At 40.9% G+C, this 22,192-nt stretch overlaps 1 protein-coding gene across 2 annotated transcripts in view; it reads left to right on the forward strand.

Annotated features, from left to right (window-relative positions):
- The window catches only part of sema5a (sema domain, seven thrombospondin repeats (type 1 and type 1-like), transmembrane domain (TM) and short cytoplasmic domain, (semaphorin) 5A), a 128,298-nt gene that overhangs the window by 78,484 nt on the left and 27,622 nt on the right, over nucleotides 1–22,192 (forward strand). For both annotated transcript variants that reach the window (XM_061758495.1, XM_061758496.1), the window contains exons 7-15: nucleotides 258–471; nucleotides 2,291–2,576; nucleotides 3,640–3,775; nucleotides 7,074–7,278; nucleotides 10,982–11,189; nucleotides 12,635–12,752; nucleotides 14,601–14,782; nucleotides 15,223–15,366; nucleotides 19,581–19,728. In XM_061758495.1, coding sequence (XP_061614479.1) covers nucleotides 258–471; nucleotides 2,291–2,576; nucleotides 3,640–3,775; nucleotides 7,074–7,278; nucleotides 10,982–11,189; nucleotides 12,635–12,752; nucleotides 14,601–14,782; nucleotides 15,223–15,366; nucleotides 19,581–19,728 — 1,641 coding nt within the window. The remainder of the gene's footprint in view (nucleotides 1–257; nucleotides 472–2,290; nucleotides 2,577–3,639; nucleotides 3,776–7,073; nucleotides 7,279–10,981; nucleotides 11,190–12,634; nucleotides 12,753–14,600; nucleotides 14,783–15,222; nucleotides 15,367–19,580; nucleotides 19,729–22,192) is intronic.

Below are 22,192 nucleotides of genomic sequence, written 5' to 3' on the forward strand. Positions count from 1 at the left end.
CGGGTTTTAATGTTGCCCTTTGATATGCCGTCCTATATTTTCCTGCCAGCTTTCTGCAATGATCCGTTATTTAGAAATATGTAAGAAATATATTTCATTTACAAGTACATTGCCTCTTTGTTTCAGCTCTCTCAGGACACTTGTCTTAAAAAGACAAATAATTTTGTTTTTGCAGTGTCTTGGGAATGTCTGTGTCCTGCCAATGTCCACTTGTTCATTATTTTCCATTCGCTCACCCCCATTTTTTGTTTCTGCAGCTGACCAATCTGACCGAAATCCACGATCAGATAAGTGGAATGGCTCGATGTCCTTACAATCCCCTCCACAACTCCACCGCACTCATCACATCCAGCGGCGAGCTTTACGCAGCTACGGCCATGGACTTCTCCGGGCGAGACCCAGCCATCTACCGCAGCCTGGGCGGCCTGCCACCGCTACGTACTGCCCAGTACAACTCCAAGTGGCTTAATGGTAGGCAGGTGTAGCTAATGGAATGAAAACATTTAAGTGCTATTTAAATAGGCCCGAAATTATGTAAACCATAAAAATCATGCACGTTTTTGGATCGCTATGTTTATAAAAGTCTCAGTGTTTGAGTGATGGATTCCAGTCCACACCTTAAATTTTCATAAAGATGTTATTTTCTCTTCATGGGACAAGACTGAAGAAATGACATTTAAATGTAAATATAACAGTGTAAATTTACTGTTTCCTCAAAAGAACTCAACAAACTGCCATTAGTGTCGAAACCGTTGGCAACAAACGCGAGTACACCCTGAAGTGAAAATGTCCGAATTAAGCCCAATTAATCATTATCAATCCCTGGTGTCATGTGACACAGTGTTACAAGGTCTCAGGTGTGAATGGGGAGAAATGGTGTTAAATTTGTTGTTATCATTCTCACTCTCATACTGGTCAGTGGATGTCCAATATGGTGCTTCCTGGAAAAGAACTGTCTGAGGATCTGCAAAACGTTTCAGTGACCACACAAAATATTGACACTTTGGGCACAATTTGGACATTTTCACTTAAGGGTGTACTCACTTTTGTTGCCAGTAGTTTAGACATTAATTATTGGGTTAAGATTTATAGTGACTAATTAACATGTCCCATGAAAGAAAATTATTCACGAACATGTAAAGGACATACTCAATTTTGTGAGATCCCAACAAAAAAAACTAGAAAGTTTCTCATTTGTCTTGTATATCCTGTCAAACATTCAGATGAACACAACTGGGGGAGACCTACAGTTTTGCGGTATGTCTATCAGTTTTTGTGTGACACCTGGAAATAGCCAAAAATCAAAAGCAGTTGGCATTAGGACTTCTCTTTTGCACAGTAATGCAGTTTCTTAACAGGATTGTATCTACCTAAGCTAAATTTAACAGTAGGTAAATTTATAATGGTAGTTGTACTTTTCAGTGGTGTAACTACTGTATATCATAACATTAGATATGCTTTTTAAACAACCTAATAATGTGAAAAGTGATGTGATTTATGAAACACTAAAGTGGACAGGTGTAATGAATGTCTCTTAGTTGAAGGATTACTTTCCTCACCTAATTCATTAAGTTGGAAACGAGCCTTTTTTTTTTCTTTCATGTCCGTCATGTATCCAGGAGCATACAGCTATAATTTCTCAGTTTTTCCATAAACATGAAAATGCACTTTAAAAAAAATTTCACCTTGGTGCATATTTGAGAGGTTAAGACAGTTTAGAGGAAGAGAAGTTTTATTTGGTCTGCGAGTCTCATCAGCAGATGTTTTTTTTTTTTCTTCTTTGCTTTCAACACCTAAGCTAAATTGGAAAAATTTGAAGTTACTATGTGCTACTACAACCGCTGGGAAAATGGGTGCTTAATAATTAATTTTACAGTGAGTAGATTTTTTCCCCTCCTGCTTCGCCCTCTAAGGTGCCGAGGATAAGAAGGTTGAAGTGAGGAGGGAGGGGCTGCTACACTTCCATTTAAACATGAATTAAATCACTGCCAAGGAGAATAAAGTGTGCGGTTAGAATCTAATAATGTCATACATAAAAGATGAACGTTGTTGCTGGGGCGGTTGTCGCTGGGGTCACGTGTTTTTTGACAGGGTGTAAACTATTACGCTTCACCTCTTCTGGCCATTTCTCATCTCAACCTTTAAGAATGAAAAATGAGTTTTCCTATTGGAATGCAAAGCCATTAATAACACAGCCAGTAGTTATTCACCCTGATCACCTGCTGTTTTGGTGTGTTTACCAAAACCAGACAGTTTTCTAAGAGCATTCTCGCCTCTCCTCTTGCAACAGAACCAAACTTTGTGTCGTCCTACGATATCGCCAACTTCACTTACTTCTTCTTTCGGGAGTATGCGGTGGAGCACGACTGCGGTCGCACAGTCTTCTCTCGTGCCGGCCGTGTCTGTAAGAACGACATCGGCGGCCGCTTCCTCCTGGAAGATACGTGGACGACTTTCATGAAGGCCCGGCTCAACTGTTCCCGGCCAGGAGAAATCCCCTTTAACTACAACGAGCTGCAGGGCACCTTCTACCTACCTGAGCTGGAGCTACTCTATGGCATCTTTACCACCAATGTGTGAGTTTTATCAAGATATAATATGTAGAGCATAGACCACCAAGGCTAAATTGGATTAGCAACAAATTGTGCATGACTGGATTTTGTGCAAGAATTTTGCATTCACTGAGACTGAGACTATTTACACAAAGAACCATTTTGCAAAAACAGCCTTGCTCTTAATCCTTGTCTTGAATAATGTTTTCATTTTTTTTTCCCTTGACGATGCCCGACTCATCCACACAAGTTTTATGGAAATTGTTTTAGTCATTTTTGCATAGAAAAGGCTACTATAACTAACAATGACCAAGAAAAACAAGCCTTGAAAGAACTGATAAATTAGAATGGTACTTATACAGAATAGTATAGATGTAAATTTCCTCATTTATATTTTACACAAACAAGCAGATAAACCGAATAACCATAGATACAAAATTACAACATACGCTACCAGCTATTTTGGGGGTTTGTTTTAGTGTATACGGGAGAAAATCAAGGGGTTGATTTTATATTGCAATACTTGGGTCATTTTTCCAACACATATTCAGATACTCACACACTTACTGAAAGCTGACTAATCTATTTATATTCAATGGTTCTCCATTGCTGAAAAACAATGTTTTCCCAAGGTATTTGGAAACATTACCCCTGCAGGCACTAAGTTTAATAAACAGCCACGTCATATTCTAATTCATGTGGGCTAAGGCCAAGTCTGAGCGGAGAATGAAAACTGTCCTCTCGGTCTTTTCTTCCCCTGTAGCGGAACGACATTTGGGCATGTTGAAAGTGACAGCTGGAAAAGCCGAAGTTGTATTTCACAGTGGAGATGTGTGCAGTTAATCAAACAAGCCACACAGTTTAATTGTGTCCTGTTCTTGAGTTTACGAGCCAATATCGGCCGTCGTTTACAACGGGGTCTGACCTTCCGAGTGTGTTTTATGTGTATTACTGTCTCACAGCTATGCTAAATACAGAGCAAAGAAACAAAACAGTTTGTAGCTTTAGTAATTTATTTCTACCTCTCATCCATCATCCCTCTGTCCTCTCACCCCCGTTCCTGTATTTTCCTCTTCCTGACTTTCAGAAACAGCATTGCTGCATCTGCTGTGTGTGCCTTCAATCTCAGTGCCATATCACAGGTCTTCAACGGACCCTTCAAGTACCAGGAGAACTCCCGCTCAGCCTGGCTGCCCTATCCTAATCCCAACCCTGACTTTCAGGTAAACAAAAAATAAAATCACAATCAGCAACTATCTTTTCAGTAACCAGGCATTATTTGTTTCTTAAATAATAATAAACCTGTCAAATTAAATACGATAATATGATACATGCACTTGTCATGTTCAAGTCCAAACAAACTTTACATGACATTTAATTAACTACATCCCTCTATTTATAGAGTCGCTTCTCAAATAAACTTACTGGTGCTCTTTACATTTTGCACCGTCATTGATTAGAAATGTTTCCTCGCTTCCTCCTGAACTTCTATTAACTGTCCTTGTGTTGTTCTACACAAGCAGCACTGAGCCACTTTATCCTCACGATTTATTACACAGAGGTTGAGGGGGATGTTGTATTAGCAGAAGTGGCTCTTAAGGGGTGGAGTTTAGCAGATAATCCTCACCGTTCTCCATGAAGGATTGAAATCCCTCCAAGGCCCAACTGCCAATCAGTGAGACGTCCCCTTCCTTCCCTGCCATACATGTTCCACCATGCACACGTGCTCTGCATATTTCCTGCAAGCAGAAGCAGAATCAGGATGTTCTACAAGAAAAACATTGAATACAAATTGAGTCACATGGAAAGCCACTCAGTGCAGACACACTTTTAACGTTTGCTAACAGGCTTTTTGAGTGAAAGTCTTTTCGCTTCTAGGAACCCAATTTTCCTTCCATTCAAGACTCGCAACATTGCCCCTTTCTCAGCATACTGTGGATACATCCCTTAGAGGACCTTGCATTGCCATCTCCATCTCCCCTTAAAATTGTCCACAATAGCCGATGCTCACCACTGGGCCGACGCGCAGTTTATCTCAGTTTCAGTGACATCATCATCAATTTGTCAATGCTGCAAGATTAGATTTACGAGTACTTCATCCCTTTTTACACATGAGCAGACATACACGTCGTTAAAATCAAGCTTTCTCTAGCTTATGTGAAAATATCAGGTTATAGACTGCTGCCAGATAGAGATAATTAGAAGTCTGTGAACTAATCATTCAGCACACGCAACCTGATCGTTAAGTTAGAGCCTAAAAATTTGTATTTGTTTTACTGCGAGTCATTGTACTAATAGCATCTGTGCTGGAATAGGCTTTCTGGCTCGTTTATTATTGTAAAGACACTCATAATAAATATGTCTCAAAAGTTAGATGAGCCAAATACTCATGAATATTAGTATTTATTTTATGTGTTTCAAAATGAGAACATAGAATTGATTTTCTAATTTTTGTCGTCGAGTCAAGATTAATTTACTTATTTCGAACATGTACATTGGTTGCACATGATTAAAATTACATATGTTATTTTTGATTTTCGAGTAAAAGGGGGGATTACATCCATTTACCACATTTTGATTATGTGCAACTGAAAACTAAGGGCTTTTTTTTCAGTGCATCTGTCATCTTTTTTCATTAACCATGTGGCTGTCAAAAAAAATAAAAAATAGAGCGTGACACAATTTTTTCACTTTTGTTTAAAAAACTATTGTTGTGGTTTGAGTTTACCCCACCGTAGAATTTTAAAAATACAAAAAACGGTATGGTTCTGCCATCTTCAATCTCAATGAGTCCTTGTACTAAGATAGGGACAGACAAATAATATGGAGCAGTTTGAAAGGGCCTATTCAGTGGGTCTTTCTAACAATCAGTCCCAATTTCTGCTAGTATTCAAATATTTCATCATCTGTTTGCAAAGCCAAGCCCTTGTGTAGTGAGCCATTTTTCAAAACATGCATTTCCAATGCCATTATTCAATGGCACTTGCGATCTGAGCAGAGGACACAAGGTGAGATGGACACACTCGCACACACTCAACCAAATGATGGTTCTGTCCCTCACCTCAACTGGACTGAACCTGCAAACTCACACATCCATCTTTGTGTATCCGCTCAAAGGCGTCACACGCGCCTCGTCACGATGGCAGATATGTAATCATACAGATCCCCATGTGCACAAGGCCAATCTCACCGAGCGATAACCAATATCGGGAGATGCTATAATATGATGTGCGTTCATACAGTGTGTCTCTTTGCTGGGAGAAAAACAATAAGAGCAGGCAGGCATAAAGGCTTGGTGCAGTCCCTCACGACGCTCATTTCCCATCTGCTGAAGTGGTGAGGGCCATGATCCATTGCCTATCACTGGAAAAGCTTCCATGATGCTCATCAGTCAGTCCACGGAAGGCCGGGAATTGATCCGTATGAAGTGCTGTTGTTACTGTAGCTAGTCACTTAGAACTAATCGCCACAGTGTCCAGGCCCAGTTAACTGTAACCTAAGTATGGTTAGCCTGAAGCAAATCGCAATTCATTATACGACTGGCTTTTCGAGGAGAATTACAAGAAATACAACTACAACATTAGGTATACTCTGCACATACATTTTCATGAAATGCAATATGAAAGCTCATAATGCTGATGGATAGTTGTAATAATAGAAATTCTACACAAACAGCTGTCAGTATGATGATGTGCCGGTCGACACCACTGCAAAGTGCAATAATACATTGAACAAAAATATAAATGCAACACTTCTGTTTTTGCTCCCATTTTTTGTGAGCTGGACTCAAAGATCGAAAACTTTTTCTACATACACAAAAGGCCATTTCCCTCAAACATTGTTCACAAACCTGTCTAAATCTGTGTTAGTGAGCATTTCTCCTTTCTCGAGATAAACCATCCCACCTCACAGGTGTGGGATATCAAGATGCTGATTAGACAGCATGATTATTGCACAGGTGTGCCTTTAGGTTGGCCACAATAAAAGGCCACTTTGAAATGTGCAGGGTTGGTTTATTGTGGGGGTCTCGGGGGGAGGACGGCCAGCATGCAGATGAGCTTCTCTGAGACGGTTTCGGACAATTTGTGCAGAAATACTTTGGTTATGCAAACCGATTGTTGCAGCAGCTGTCCGGGTGGTTGGTCTCAGAAGATCTTGGAGGTGAACATGCTGGATGTGGAGGTCCTGGGCTGGGCTGTGCTGGTGGGGTGTAACGTGTAACTGATAAACAACACTGTTAAGGTAATACTGTGGTTCCCTTACAGTGTCAACCGCAACTTAGAAATATCTTTTCAAATAAAGATATTAAGCGATTCAATTATATTGAGTAGGTGTATCTAATGAGCTGGTCAGAATTGTCTCGTCGCTTGTCTTTACCTCATTTGAAACTTTCAAATCGACCATGGCAACAATGTTCATTTTTCGTCTTGTTTCGGCACACAGTTTCTGCCTAAAAAAGCACCATGCATGGCTTGGCATATATAGCCGAATTTGCTTTTAACATTTGGTCTGTCTCCACAGTGTGGCACCATCGACTCAGGCTCCTATGTGAACCTGACAGAGAGAAATTTGCAAGATGCCCAGAAGTTCTTGTTGATGCATGAGGTGGTCCAACCCGTGGTTCCTGTGCCCTACTTCATGGAGGATAATGTCCGCTTCAGCCATGTGGCCGTGGATGTGGTGCAGGGCAAAGACATGCTCTTTCATATCATCTATTTAGCCACTGGTAAGTTCACACCAGATGTTTATGCATTTTTAACTACTTTAACTCTAAAATGTGACAAGGCATAAGTTGTCAACATGTGGGGTAGATATTTGATATTGATAAGGGTGAGTAGCTTTAAGTTTGGTAAAGCCTCGTGTTCTGGTTGAACGCTTTCAACACAAAAACGTTTTGCTGCACCCGCGGGGTAACACCCACACCTTTCCAGATGAAAAGCCTCAACAGCCACACTTGCCCCACTGTTACTACACAACCCCCTCATTTTCTATCCCTTTTTTATTTAAACAAAGAAGCCAGCTATTTTATATGTATGCAGATGATATGAACTTCTACACCAGTGCACGCTACAAAAACAGTGAGGAGCACTGTTAAATAAAAAAAAAAGAAACAGCATCTTTGAGGCACATTTTGTCTGTTGTACAGTATCACAATATGATATGAAAGTGTAGTAAATGATGTCATTATGTGTACATAAGCACATAATTGATGGAGTCATGCATACATAAACCTTGTTCTATATCATCACTGTGCAATACCACACCATGAAAACAACCATGAAAAGCATTGTGTAAAAAGATATAAAAATAAAAGGGGGAAAAAAAAGTCATAAGTGATTATGAAGATGTCTCGCACATATTTTCAGTCTCAGTGTGTTGCCAACAGCAATCAGCACACTGTTTGATCCCTCTATTATGACAATATGCTCTGACAGTCAGAGTATAAGTGTGGAAAGTTTTATCAGTGGGACACCAGATACTCACCAGGCATCTGCTTTCTGTTCTGTACTAATTTGTTCCACATACTGTAGCATGGGAGGGGATCAAATGTAGCAAACTCAACCTTAATTATGAAGTTGGGAGCGTTTAACACTCTAGTGTTGTGTTTTAACAAGGCACAGATAGAATGGTTTTTTTTGCAGGACATTGTAGGGCCAGGAAGTGGCAATGATTAGTAAGGGGGAAGTTACAAAGGCATTAAAGAGGAGGAAAAATGGAAAGGCAGTTGGTCCTGATGACATTCCTGTGGAGGTATGGAAGCATCTACGAGAGGTGGCTGTGGAGTTTTTGACCAGCTTGTTCAATAGAATTCTAGCGCGTGAGAAGATGCCTGAGGAAAGGTTTGCTGGTGCCCATTTTTAAGAACCAGGGTGATGTGCAGAGCTGTGGTAACTATCGAGGAATAAAGTTGATGGGCCACACAATGAAGTTATGGGAAAGAGTAGTGGAGGCTAGACTCAGGGCAGAAGTGAGTATTTGCGAGCAACAGTATGGTTTCATGGCTCGAAAGAGTACCACAGATGCATTATTTGCCTTGAGGATGTTGATGGAAAAGTACAGAGATGGTCAGAAGGAGCTACATTGTGTCTTTGTAGATCTAGAGAAAGCCTATGACAGAGGACCCAGAGAGGAACTGTGGGACTGCATGCGGAGGTCTGGAGTGGCAGAGAAGCATGTTAGAATAATACAGGACATGTACGAGGGCAGCAGAACAGCGGTGAGGTGTGACAGACGAATTTAAGGTGGAGGTGGGACTGCATCAGGAATCAGCCCTGAGCCCCTTCCTGTTTGCAGTGGTGATGGATAGCCTGACAGATGAGGTTAGACTGGAATCCTCGTGGACCATGATGTTTGCAGATGACATTGTCATCTGCAGTGAAAGCAGGTGGAGGAACAGTTAGAAAGATGGAGGCATGCACTGGAAAGCAGAGGAAAGAAGATTAGCTCAAGTAAGACAGAATATATGTGCATGAATGAGAGGGGTGGTGGCGGAAGAGTGAGGCTACAGGGAGAAGAGATAGCAAGGGTGGAGGACTTTAATACTTGGGGTCGACCGTCAAGCGCAATGGTGAGTGTGGTCAGGAAGTGAAGAAACGGGTCCAAGCAGGTTGGAACGGGTGGAGGAAGGTGTCAGGTGTGTTATGTGACAGAATAGTCTCTGCTAGGATGGAGGGCAAAGTTTGTAAAACAGTGGTGAGGTGAGTACGGATAGAGACAGCGGCACTGAAAAAACAACAGGGAGCAGAGCTGGAGGTGGTGGAAATGAAGATGTTGAGGTTCGCTCTCGGAGTGACCAGGTTGGATAAAATTAGAAATGAGCTCATCAGAGAGACAACCAAGGTTCGATGTTTTGGAGACCAAGTTAGAGAGCGCAGACTTTCATGGTTTGGACACGTCCAGAGGAGAAATAGTGAGTCTATTGGTAGAAGGATGGTAAGGATGGAGCTGCCAGGCAAGAGAGCTAGAGGAAGGTTTATGGATGTCGTGAGGGAAGACATGAAGGCAGTTGGCGTTGGAGAGGAGGATGCAGGAGAAAAGTAGTACCATTCCTTACATGGAAAAGGATGACGCGCTGTGGTGACACCTAATGGGACAAGCCGAAAGGTAAAGAAGAAGTAGGGCGCTGTGATCATTGTGCGGACACTCCTGAGTTGTTTGGTCGCTATGAAACTTTGAAACACCACCAAGCTCATTGTTGTGCATTATCAGTCCCGTCCTACCATCACATACATCCTATTACCTATCCTACTATAACATCGTGCTATAAATTCCTAAAGAGAATGTAAACTCCACATAGGAAGGCCAGAGCCAGGATTCGAACCCCCAACGTTCACCAAGGCGATATTTCACACACACTGCAGTTTTGCTATTTTACACATACACACACAGATTTTCTAACATCTTAACCAATTTTTATCTGAGACCCCATGCATGGCATACAACATAATATATGAACAATAAGCCTATTGGCTTATTGTTCATATAGTGTGTTGTGTACTCGGAAAAGAACAACAACCTTGGCGCAGACTACAGAAAACGGGATTTCTGATCAGAAATATAAAGCACACTTAACATTTGTGGTTGTTGGCCCCATTTGTTTTCTGAGCATGTTGGGGAATAATAATAATTGCTAACAACTCACACCCCGCAGGATAATTGCTAAGGATAATCTTTAGCCCCTTCAGATAATCAGGCCACTGCTGGCTTTGGTCAAAAAGGGGAATCTGGTCCAAAATCATGTTTACCAGGCTTTTCTGGGCTTTATCTTGAATCCTTTTTTTTCCAGACGATAAATAAAAGCTTAAAGCACCATTCTTACTCCAGTTTTTTTGTATTTTTTTTTTAGCCTGGTTGAATTCTTTAGCCCTTCAATTTATGAACATACTTGCAGACAATTATGCACTTCCAATTTGTTTGTGATCACAATGCTTCACAAATCCTTTTGACCACCATCCATCTAGGTTTTATAGCACAGCTGCTCTAAATTAATATCACTGGTAATTAGTAATTACCAAAACCTTTTTTTTTTTTTTTTTTTTTTTTTTTACATTTCTTTAATGCTGTATTCTTATTACATCCCTCTTATATGTACTGTTTTACGAACAGAACATTTTGTAGTGGTTAAATGTTATGCTTGATTGATTTATTGATTAACTTGTCAGCGAAGCCCAGTGAGTCAGAATTTAGTTTAAAATTGCTCATTTCTGTTCAAAATGGTAAAACATTCAGGCTCAGTGAAATTGCAATTCGAGTCCACTTCTCAGTACTTACCAATATGATGCTGGATTGTCTCAGAAGTGCTCTAATAGATTTGGTACGCACTGTACATTGATAATGTAGAATTAGTTAACAAAGATGGTTTCTTGTCCTATTAAGGAACAAGTTATTTCTTTTTTTTTATGACCAAAAACTCATTTACTCTCTCCTAGATTACGGCACTATCCGAAAAGTGCTCTCCCCTCTGAATCAGTCCACGGGAAGCTGCCTATTGGAAGAGATCGAGCTGTTCCCAGCCAGGAAGAAGCAGCCCATCCGGAGCCTGCTGATCCTGCACAGCCGAAGCGAGCTGTACGTGGGCGTACGAGACCAGGTCATCAAGATCCCCCTGAAGAGGTGCAGCTACCACAAGGGCAGAGAGTGAGTACATGCGCAAGCAAAACCATTTGTCTCAATGGAAAGCATCCAAAGCAAATGTGGCACAGCTCTAAAGGTTCGTCGTCTTCGGTAGAATGCTCTTATCTGAGAGGGCCAGATCAATGTTGGTCAGGGGCTTAAACTAAGGCCAAAAAAAACATACATCAGCTTTTATGTGAGCAACTGGACTCCTCCTGTCTTACTGTCTTCCTCCTAAATTGCCACACACATTGGGCTGGTGCAGCTGTGTGTGGTTATCAGTCATATTAAGTTCCTCTGTCAGACTGGCAGCCCGTCAAGTGTAAAACCTGAGACAGAGGACTCGGTGTAAAGACTCCACAAGGGTGGGAGCCATCCATCATCACATACTGGAAGACTCACAGCATTCCTTGTTGAGCACACAACATCCAGTTTTTCATGAGAATAAGAGTTAAGGCCTTTTGTCATAGCTGCGGCTTTGTGATACGTGCTTTTGTCGTTTTGTTGTTGTTAGGGGGGGAAAGCCATTTGGCGGGCTGTGCAGAAGGATTCGCTGATGAGTGTTAACTCATTCTCTCATTTTCAACCCCTTTATCCTTATCCCAAATGATACATTTCATAAGTTTCCCTCATAATTGCTAAATCCACATTCACGTATTTGGTTTCTCACTCTGCATCTTGACGACCTTATTATCATGAAAACCTACAGAACAACTTGGACTACATGTTACTTGGGGCTTTCAGTGACTCACATAGGTCATTATGATGCAAGTCTGCTTGAATGAAGTTGATATGATTTTGTTAGTGTTCTCTCATTGTTTAATTGTTTAGCTGATAAACTGTACTTGTTAAAGTTTTGCGACAGATTAAGGTTCATCAATTGATCTTAATCAAAACTGCTTAGTCCCCTTTGAATCTTGGGTATTTTCGACAATTTTCTGCTCCAGCATAGCTGTGCCCCAGTGCACAAGGCAAGGTCAATAAAGACATGATTGGATGCGAATGCTTTGGAGAACTGCATAAAACACCTTACGGGTGATCTACAACCCCAATTCCAATGAAGTTGGGACGTTGTGTTAAACATAAATAAAAACAGAATACAATGATTTGCAAATCATGTTCAACCTATGTTTGATTGAATACACTACAGATATTTAATGTTCAAACTGATAAACTTTATTGTTTTTAGAAAATAATCATTAACTTTGAATTTTATGGCTGCAACACGTTCCAAAGAAAAGCTGGGATAACTTTAAAAAAAGCCCCCTGTATGCAAGGCATCTACGTATTAGACACTCAGAATAAATCAACATTTTGGGGGGAATTTGTGTTATGCTCTAAAGTCACCTTCAAAAGGCAGTTTTTCCTCCCTGCTCTTTTCCTGCATGCATTATGTAATAGGTGAATTAAAATTGTTTAAAAAAAAAATAAAAACAAGTGTACTTATATTTGATCTTTTCCAATACAAGAGCATGTGTGGGGGCCAGAGACCCTTATTGTGGTTGGGACCTCCTCCTGAAGAAGTGCACCACCCTAGAGGAAAGCGCCAGAATGAGCCAATGGGAGCAGAGCATTACAAAGTGTCCTGTGAGTACCCATCTAATTATTTAATGCTGCTTTGCTGTGTTGGAAAAAGTCATTCAATCGCCACAAAAAATCTAATCCTGGCAACCACGTGAGTTTATGTTGCTCTGAAGTCATTTGATTTATTCCGAAAATCTGACTTGGCAAGTTATCCTTTCCAAAGAAATGCATCTTGGAAACAAACAAACCAAAGTTTATTGGAGCCACATGTCCCCCACCAGCGCGTTCTCAATCATTCACCTCTGGCTGCTCCTTCCTTTCTTCAAACTCTCACCCTTTGTGGGCGCTATATCTGCTAAATATGTTTTGTTTCTTGAGAAATATCCAAATGTGCCATTTTCAAGAACAGCGGAGGCTGCTTCGTGCTGTGTCCCATGTTCACAGGCAGGTTGTCAGTCTCAAATGTGTCTTTAGGCAAGAATACATACAGCGTGCACATAATCTCACACGATTGTCATGGCAGACAACCTTTATTGTATGGACTGACTTGAGCAGTTGTTCAACAGCCCGGCGGCCCCTTGATACACTTCCTCATGGGCCCCCATGCATAGAAAATGAGGGCATTTTGCATAAAACCTGTGGCACTTTTTTATCCCGTAACATTGAAATAATTCAATTAAACGAGTGTCTATTCCGTGCATGCTGTTGAAATGATCAGTATTCACGCACAGATGTTGGTAATGATAAACTGACTTAATATACATACATACAGGTTTGTGCATGCATAAACAGATATATGTGCATAAACCCAGTAGGATTAATATGGTGCCATCCTGTATATACAAATTTCATTTGGCATACTGCAGGGAAATTTGTCACACAAGCGCAAAATGTTTTGCTTACATTTGCACTCAGATTTAAAATTATGGTACTAATTTAGAACAAGAATACCTTGACACGCTATGGCAGGGCATTATTTTTCTACCTGGAACTTAATCTGATTTAATCCACCTCTTAATATCACGTTGTAATTATAGAAACCATCAACACTTTACAAAAACACAGTTTAGAGTATAACAGCATACAACTGTGCCATGTGCACCATCCAGAGATGCTGATTATTAAATGTATCAATGTGTGCAGATCGCTACAAGTGAGCTTTGCGAGACGAACGGGGCTTTCAGGTCACCACATATTACTGCCTATACCACACATCGTTCCATTATTATTTATAAATCTCTGTCAACCCAGAACAATTTATTTCTGATTGAGAATGCACTGTAAAATTTTGTATGCACTATTGCTGCATATTAACAAATACTGTCTGGTGGCCACAATCTTGAGCTTCTAGGCCACACACACACACACACACCAAAAAACATGTTTTTCTTATCAACCATGCGAACAGCAGGTGAAGAAGCTTTCGGAACCACAATTAAAAATATCTTTTAGATAGTAAAATTGTTATGTGCATATCTGAGAGCAGCGCGTCACGTCAGCTTGCCTAAGAAGCACATAAGTAATTCATACTTGCAGTTTCATTCAATTTTGTTACTCCTTCCTATTATGCTGGCTACGTTTATTTTCTCACATTTGTGTGCTCCCATGTGTGTCCGTTCCTCGCATTTTGGAACATCATCATCATCATAGTCGGGAGACCATTTTCATATTGCACACAGCTTCTTGGTTACTGCATATTTGCCTGGCAGCACCTGACTAATTCTAGATGCCATAGATGATTTGTACTTATTTTTTGCATCTACTGAAATTTAGGAAAATTGAGTTCAAGTTGTCGACTCTACAGCTTCTGCCTGTGTTTTCCTGCCAAGCAACGCACTCCCAAGGCCGGTTTCTAGGACAAGATGTTTTTTTTATTAAGGCTTTTATTTTTATCTGTTTCATTGCTAACAGGTCCGCAATGTAACAGTCGATGGAGGTTTTGGTGCTTGGTCGGGTTGGTCCACTTGTAGCCACAATGACGGTGGCAGCGCAGGGTCCTGCCTATGTCGGACACGGGCATGTGACAGCCCCGCCCCTCAGTGTGGTGGGCAGAGGTGTCGTGGGAGCAGCGTTGAGGTCGCCAACTGCTCCAGGTAAGTTTTGTCTGTTATTACTGTCCGTAATAATGTTAGTGCATCAAGACAGAAATTATTAGGCTCAAAACAGTTTGCCAGTTTATGCGGGATTGTTGTGTGTTTAATAGGATAACAAATGTAAGCCAATTATTTGGCATTGCACACACTGACAATTTAAAGGAAATGTTCTTTGTGTTTCCTCAAAAGCTGCTTGCTGTCTGTTAATAACACGAAAACAACCAACAAGATGACATTGCCAATTATGTTATGAGCTCTCTGGCCTCTTTAAATAAATACATTTATAAATAATTTTGTTTATAGTTGTTCTTTATTCACATTCCACACCCCTCATCCTAAGAAAGAAGATACTGATACTGAACAACATGAGTCTTACACAGTATTTGACAAAAAGCATCCAAGCTTCAGCTGCTAACAACTTTCTTTGTGCGTCTCCATAGAAACGGAGCCTGGACTCCTTGGACTTCTTGGTCTCCTTGCAGCACCAGCTGTGGTATCGGCTTTCAGGTTCGTCAGCGCTCCTGCAGCAACCCAACCCCTCGCCACGGAGGGCGTGTGTGTGTGGGTCAGAACCGTGAGGAGAGGTATTACAAACTTTGATTTGCATTTGTAGAAATATAAAGCACACTATATGATTCGTTATAAAATGATTTCATGCATTTGACAAACAAACAAGTCAATACTATCACATAATATGAACAAAAGAGCATGATAAATACATGGCACAAATGGACAGAGCCATCTTCATCCATTACATGAGGGAAATTGAGCGCCTGACATCATTACAAATTAGACAAAAGAAGCTTATAGACTCTTTTTATACCTTCTTTTTCCTCTAAACCCATTTTCCTCATGTCCCTCCTGGCGGAGCAGTCCTTGAGATTTTCTCTTCGACTGCAACAGTAGCCTAGAGCAAAACACACATTGTGACTGGCCAAACCCTGGTAACTCGTGACCTAACAAATACAGCGGGAGGCCAAAGGCAGGTTCTGCCGCCCACCTCTGTTTTTGTTGTCTTCAAGCCTCAATGGCTTTTTGTTCTCATTTTCCCAGTCTACTCTCAGTACAGATACAGCATTTACAACACATCGAGCCAGCCGTTTGTGTGTGCATATTTAAAATATATATATATATATATATATGTATGTTATTTGTGTCTGTGTGCCTGCGCATATGCCGATACGTTCGGCAAGGCAACGTACCGAAGCGAAGAGAAAGGGTCGACATTTCATTTAGAGTCCAGACAGCACATCGAGTCTGTTGTAACCTGCACAGACTGCAAAGCACTTCACCCATCTTTCAGCACTCAGTGATTTTTTTCTCATGCTGTGTGAGGCTGTGTGAGATTCCAACAGGCTCGCCCTGAATGTTCATAGTCGCCAAAGCTTTTAAAGATAAAGCAAATGTTCTGAATCCGAGCAACCGTGCGCGACTTAAATGTGGCAGGTTAATGCCCAAATTGATGAACCTTTTGTTAATTCTTACCTTGGCTTACATTGGCAGCTTTAGTAACTCATTAACTGCATTGCAGAGAGGGATGGACAGACACAACTTGTTTTGTTATTAAAGTGAAATTTGAAGTTCTAAATCCGCTCAAGCTATTTTTTTATTGGTACAAAAGCGGTGTTTTGGGGCTGACTTATATCTGCGCCTGTGTGTGTGTGTGTGTGTGTGTGTGTGTGCGCGTGCCTGCGTGTGTCTTATTGTAAACCTGCTAATCTATGGCGCATGCAGACGATTGTGATCCAGTCTCCCTTAATACTTCTCCTCTTCCCGCCCCCAAGTACCACCATTCTGTCCCACTTCAAGCACGCAGATTAGTAAACATGAAAAAGATGACCGCTTCAAGGATTATTTTCTCCAATCAGAATATTCAGGAGTATCGCTTTTGATTTCCCATGAATAGCAGAGTATTTGGTAATACTACAATGGAAAAGATCCAGCCAAAGCATGGAAAGCTATTCCAGCACTGACGCTTTCCTCAAAAGGCAGTTAAGCCAAAACACAACAAAACAGTCATTAAAACAGTTTTATAGCATGTATAAAAGTTGGTAATTATATGACCGTAATAAGTCTGACAATGTTATTGTAAAATAACCTGAAGTGCCATTATCTTCAGTGGTAACATTTTGCAATCAGAGCAAAGTTTTTTTTAATCGTCTGTGTTTGTGTTGTTGTCCATCCATCCATCCATCCATTCTCTACCGCTTATCCGGGTCGGGTCGCGGGGGCCGTAGCTTCAGCAGGGACGCCCAGACTTCCCTCTCCCCAGCCACTTCATCCAGCTCTTCCGGGGGGATCCCGAGGCGTTCCCAGGCCAGCCGAAGGATGTAGTCTCTCCAGCGTGTCCTGGGTCGTCCCCGGGGTCTCCTCCCGGTGGGACATGCCCGGAACACCTCACCAGGGAGGCGTCCGGGAGGCATCCGAATCAGATGCCCCAGCCACCTCATCTGGCTCCTCTCATTGTGGAGGAGCAGCGGCTCTACTCTGAGATCCTCTCGGATGACCGAGCCTCTCACCCTATCTCTAAGGGAGAGCCCGGACACTCTGCGGAGGAAACTCATTTCGGCCGCTTGTATCCGGGATCTTGTTCTTTCGGTCACGACCCACAGCTCATGACCATAGGTGAGGGTAGGAACGAAGATCGACCGGTAAATTGAGAGCTTCGCCTTTCGGCTTAGCTCTTTCTTTACCACAACGGACCGATACAAAGTCCGCATCACTGCAGACGCTGCACCGATCCGCCTGTCGATCTCCCGTTCCATTCTTCCCTCACTCGTGAACAAGACCCCAAGATACTTGAATTCCTCCACTTGGGGCAGGATCTCATCCCCGACCTGGAGATGGCATGCCACCCTTTTCCGACTGAGGACCATGGTCTCAGATTTGGAGGTGCTGATTCTCATGCCAGCCGCTTCACACTCGGCTGCGAACTGCTCCAATGAGAGTTGGAGGTCACGGCTTGATGAAGCCAACAGAACCACATCATCTGCAAAAAGCAGAGATGTGTTGTTGTCATTTACATATAATATTTTTTACTATTATTTGGTCGATGACAGGTGCAGAGTTTGCCGTCTTCAAGCCACATGAAAAGCAATGTGCTGGTTTTGTTGAATTTGTTAAATTTACACGCCTTTGTGGACATTCCTGCCTTGTGGTATGAAGCCTTTGTAGCTATTTCAGTTTGGTGGCGGGGCTCACTGCCGTGGCATCTTTGGTGCCTTCACATTTAATTATCCGCTTCTAACTCAAAGGACACTGTCATAAGTCAAGGACTTTCATTCATGCACAAAGTGTTCACTTTGCAGTCTTGTTACTGCATTAAAAAAAAAAAAAAAAAAACACATTTCATTTTTCACTTTCACTTCATTCTTTGTATTTCTTTGTTTTTGAAGCAGTTCAAGAAAATATGTTTAGCACGATTTAGATTCAAACAAAAAAAAATTTGTATTGTATTTTTAAAACAAAATTAAATGTTTTGGGATTAAATATCTTTGTACGATTCACTGCGGTTGTGCAGTGATGTTAGTACTTCTCTAAGGGTGTCAATCGGACCTAAACAGTTTTGTCTTAATAATGTGTGTTTAGATCAGTGATTTCCAACCTTTATGGAGCCGATGCACATATTTTGCATTTGAAAAATCTCACGGCACACCAACAAACAAAAATGCCCCAAAAAGTGGATAAATTAATTATTGTATGTACTTCCTGCCATCTAATAGGAGAGCATTTATTTGTTTTGTCTGTCACTATGCCTCACTCGCATAAATAGACGAATAAAAATACATTATTTCTTGGAGATATATCATTTTTTGAGCAATTAAGTAAAATTTGATAATTTCCCACGGCACACCTGAAGAGCGCTCACGGCACACTAATGTGCCCCAGCACACTGGTTGAGAATCACTGGTCTAGATTGTTACTAGTGAGTGTACGTGCAACTTCCCATGGCCTTGAACCGGATAAGTCAAGAGAGAAAAATGGCTCCCAAGTTCTTGATTATTTCAGGTCCATTCCAGTGCTTGAATTTACTTTGCTAGAAATGTTGTTGTATATAACGTTTTTTCTCTCTCAGGTGTTTTAAACTAAGCAATAGTATTCTACTTAATAATACTGGGGAACAATTAGAAACAAAAATTATGTTGAGTTAGATTTTTGTGTTGATTAAAACAAAAATTGGCATGCTGATTCCAAAATTGCAATCAGTTGTTTTTTCTAGCACGTCAAGTTTACCCTCCAGATAAGCAAAATTCCACTGATTAGCTGTAGTAAGACTTGCCAGCTGATTACCATTGGACTCACCTACAGCTACGTGGCAATTTGTTTGTGCAGTCCCAATTGAGAGTGCGGTGAGAGGTGTGTGCAGCTCTCAGTAGGTCAATACTCTCAATATCTGCAAACAGAAAGCAGGGATTTGTGCTGGCTTTTCTCTTTTAACTTTGTAACCACGGGCCTACCGTTGTAAATTATATTTCTTTAATATGCTGTTTATTTACATAGATACATTTTTCATATTGTTTAAGAAAACGGGGATCCTATAATTCAAAAACTTGACGTGATAGAGAGAAACTGAGATCAGTTTTGGATTCTGCACCCAAAAATTAGTTAAAAACAGCTGTCAGACCCAACTCAACAAAAATTGTGTTCCCCAGTGTAATAATCCCTGACTTCCACCTTTTTTTTTTTTTTTTTTTTTTTTTTAAATGGGGGATGCGGGGTTCTTGTTACTACCAGATCATGATGTCAGTCATATATAGAACATATCACCTGCAGTCACTCTGTTGTTTTTCTTGGGCAGGTACTGCAATGAACACCTGCCCTGCCCTCCTCACGTCTACTGGTCGGCCTGGTCGGCATGGGAACGCTGCAACGTGCCTTGCGGCGGTGGCATTCAATCCCGGCGGAGGACCTGTGAGAATGGCAATGAGTGTCCTGGGTGTGGCCAGGTAAGTCATGCCAAAACAAACGAAAAAAAAAGAAATTCCTTCAACCGGCCATCAGATGCACTCGTCCGTCTGCTCATTGTTTAAGGTCTCAGTTTGCGCTATTTGATGCAGTTAGCAGTTTCACTGGCGATGGAAATAGAAAATAATCGCATCTCCTGGTCATGTTTATATTGCGGAAGCATCTGTGTAATATATTGCTGGGAGCTGTTTTATACCGCAAACACAATAAGCCCGATATTAACAGGTTTTGCTGGTTCAAAAACAAAGGGATGATGCCCAGGTCAGGTTGAACGATGAATTCTATTGTTACCAGTGTGATGTGATGATCACATCATCTCTGCTGCTTTTATCTCAGAAATGAAATTGAGATTTGTGAATGTCCTTCCCTCCTTGTCCTTGAGTGCCTATCTCACTGTTTTTTGTTATGTTTTGTTTTTTAAGATAGAAGCACTAATGGATGCAAATAGTTTCATTGTTGCTTCTGTGTGCCCCAATCAGCAGGCCCTCTTTGATCAATGTATTAATCATGGATGGGGTTAGACCCCTTATTTTTACCTGAATATTTATTTTTTGAATATTACAATTTTTTTTCTGGTATATTGCAATTTGAAAATCTAATAAAACGGACTATTATGGCGAAATCTAAGGAGTAGGTAAGATCACCTTTAATCCTGTGCACAGAACCTGTTTACAACATGTGGCAAGACTGCATACTAATTCATCTGAGTCCATGGTCAGTGCTGCAGTTTTGGGTCGCAACAATTTAGACGGACACAGTTCAAATGGGAGAAACGTAATCTTTAAGTCACTACCTTTTTTTCTGATGTGAAAGAGGAAATGCAGTCACTCAATTAACTTCTTCCACCGTCTGACTGTAACACTCGACAACGCACCCCAACCACAAGAGACACTGTGGTCGACTAAATTAACATTCATGAAAAAGTCCACCCTAAGCATTATCTAATGGCCCGTTTGATAAGATGAAGAAAGTTACTGCTGTATTTTGAAGCTTCCCACATGGCCTTGCATACTGATAATTGACCATGACGTGTTAGTTGCTACACAACATTGCACAAATGGAAAAGGCACCTCCCCATTTATTTGCCATTTAGCAGTCACATCATATCGCCCCTCACGTTCTTTCTCTCCCCGATAAACATTATATATCAAAACAGCCATATCAAGGCATCAGCCATTATGTTCTGATGTATTCTGGGAACGTAATGATACTTTACAGTATACAAATGGACTTTGAGTGAAGCTCAGTGTTCAACATTGATGTTTCTCAAAGTGGAAAGTCTGGACTGTTTTGAACTGATGCATTCTCCACACTTGGGAGAGGCACCTTATCTTTTCATGCATTTTATTATATGCACTAAAATTGCCTCCCCAAAACTACAAGCATAAAGATGTCCTGAATGACAAATTGAAATTCAGGGGGAACCGAGGGATCTAGCGAAACATGTGATGATGATTTACAGTAAAAGGTTCAAATGTCCATCTTACTGCTTTTGTTTATATTGTTAACTTTGTGTTGGTGGTGGGACTGTATTCAAAACTAGAGCAAACTATTTGGAGGTTTTGTAATAAATGTAATTTAAAAAAAAAAAAAGAATTCTTTCAGACTGATATGTGGTGAAAAAAAAATCTATTAATGTACTGTTTTCAGAAAATATTGCTATATTATGTTTTAATACTCAATACGGGAAGCCTTTGTGATCTCATTATCCACAACTTCATTCCACAATTTCCACTGATGCCGACCAAATTTGTTTTCCACCTGCAGGCAATTACTTAGACATACAAGCCTCATACAATACCTGTTGGTACTCATGTTATCTCTGGATTTGTGGATATAAAAGATGCCATTCAGTTGTACATCAAGTGCTATGCTCTGCTGAGCCAAGCAGTGATTCACCACATGTACTCTTAACATGTATGAATAAGCCCATCACTGCTTGAATAATGACACAAATGGCAAACATTGGATGAACAGACAACAAATATTTGTCCAAACTATTTTCTTGCTTCATAGGAGTCTGATTCAATGAACTTTTATAATTATGGACAATTGAAAGGTTCTATAATAGAATGTGAAAGCCAGTCGGAGCTTTCTGTAGTTCAGCCCTGTAATTAGGTTTACCTTGTGTTGCAAATGATGCATGGTTTGATAAAGGCTGATTGTGAAAAGGTTCCACTAATGAAGGTCATCCAAGCAGCCAAACAAGCAGGGAGGGATCTCAACTTATATTTTAATTATTTATGCTGCAGTGACGTCCAACTCGCCTCACTGACAGTCAAAATTGGTTCCTCGCAGCTCCTAAAATCACAGCCTGCCTGCCCGACATGCTGTCAAGAGAAGCTAGAGGGGTAAAACTGATATCTTAACATAGTGCAATAATAGCGACAGTGTACAACCCCAAATCCAATGAAGTTGGGACGTTGTGTTAAACATAAATAAAAA

The sequence above is a fragment of the Phyllopteryx taeniolatus genome, chromosome 20, assembly GCF_024500385.1.
Source record: "Phyllopteryx taeniolatus isolate TA_2022b chromosome 20, UOR_Ptae_1.2, whole genome shotgun sequence".
NCBI classification, from domain to species: Eukaryota; Metazoa; Chordata; class Actinopteri; order Syngnathiformes; family Syngnathidae; genus Phyllopteryx; species Phyllopteryx taeniolatus.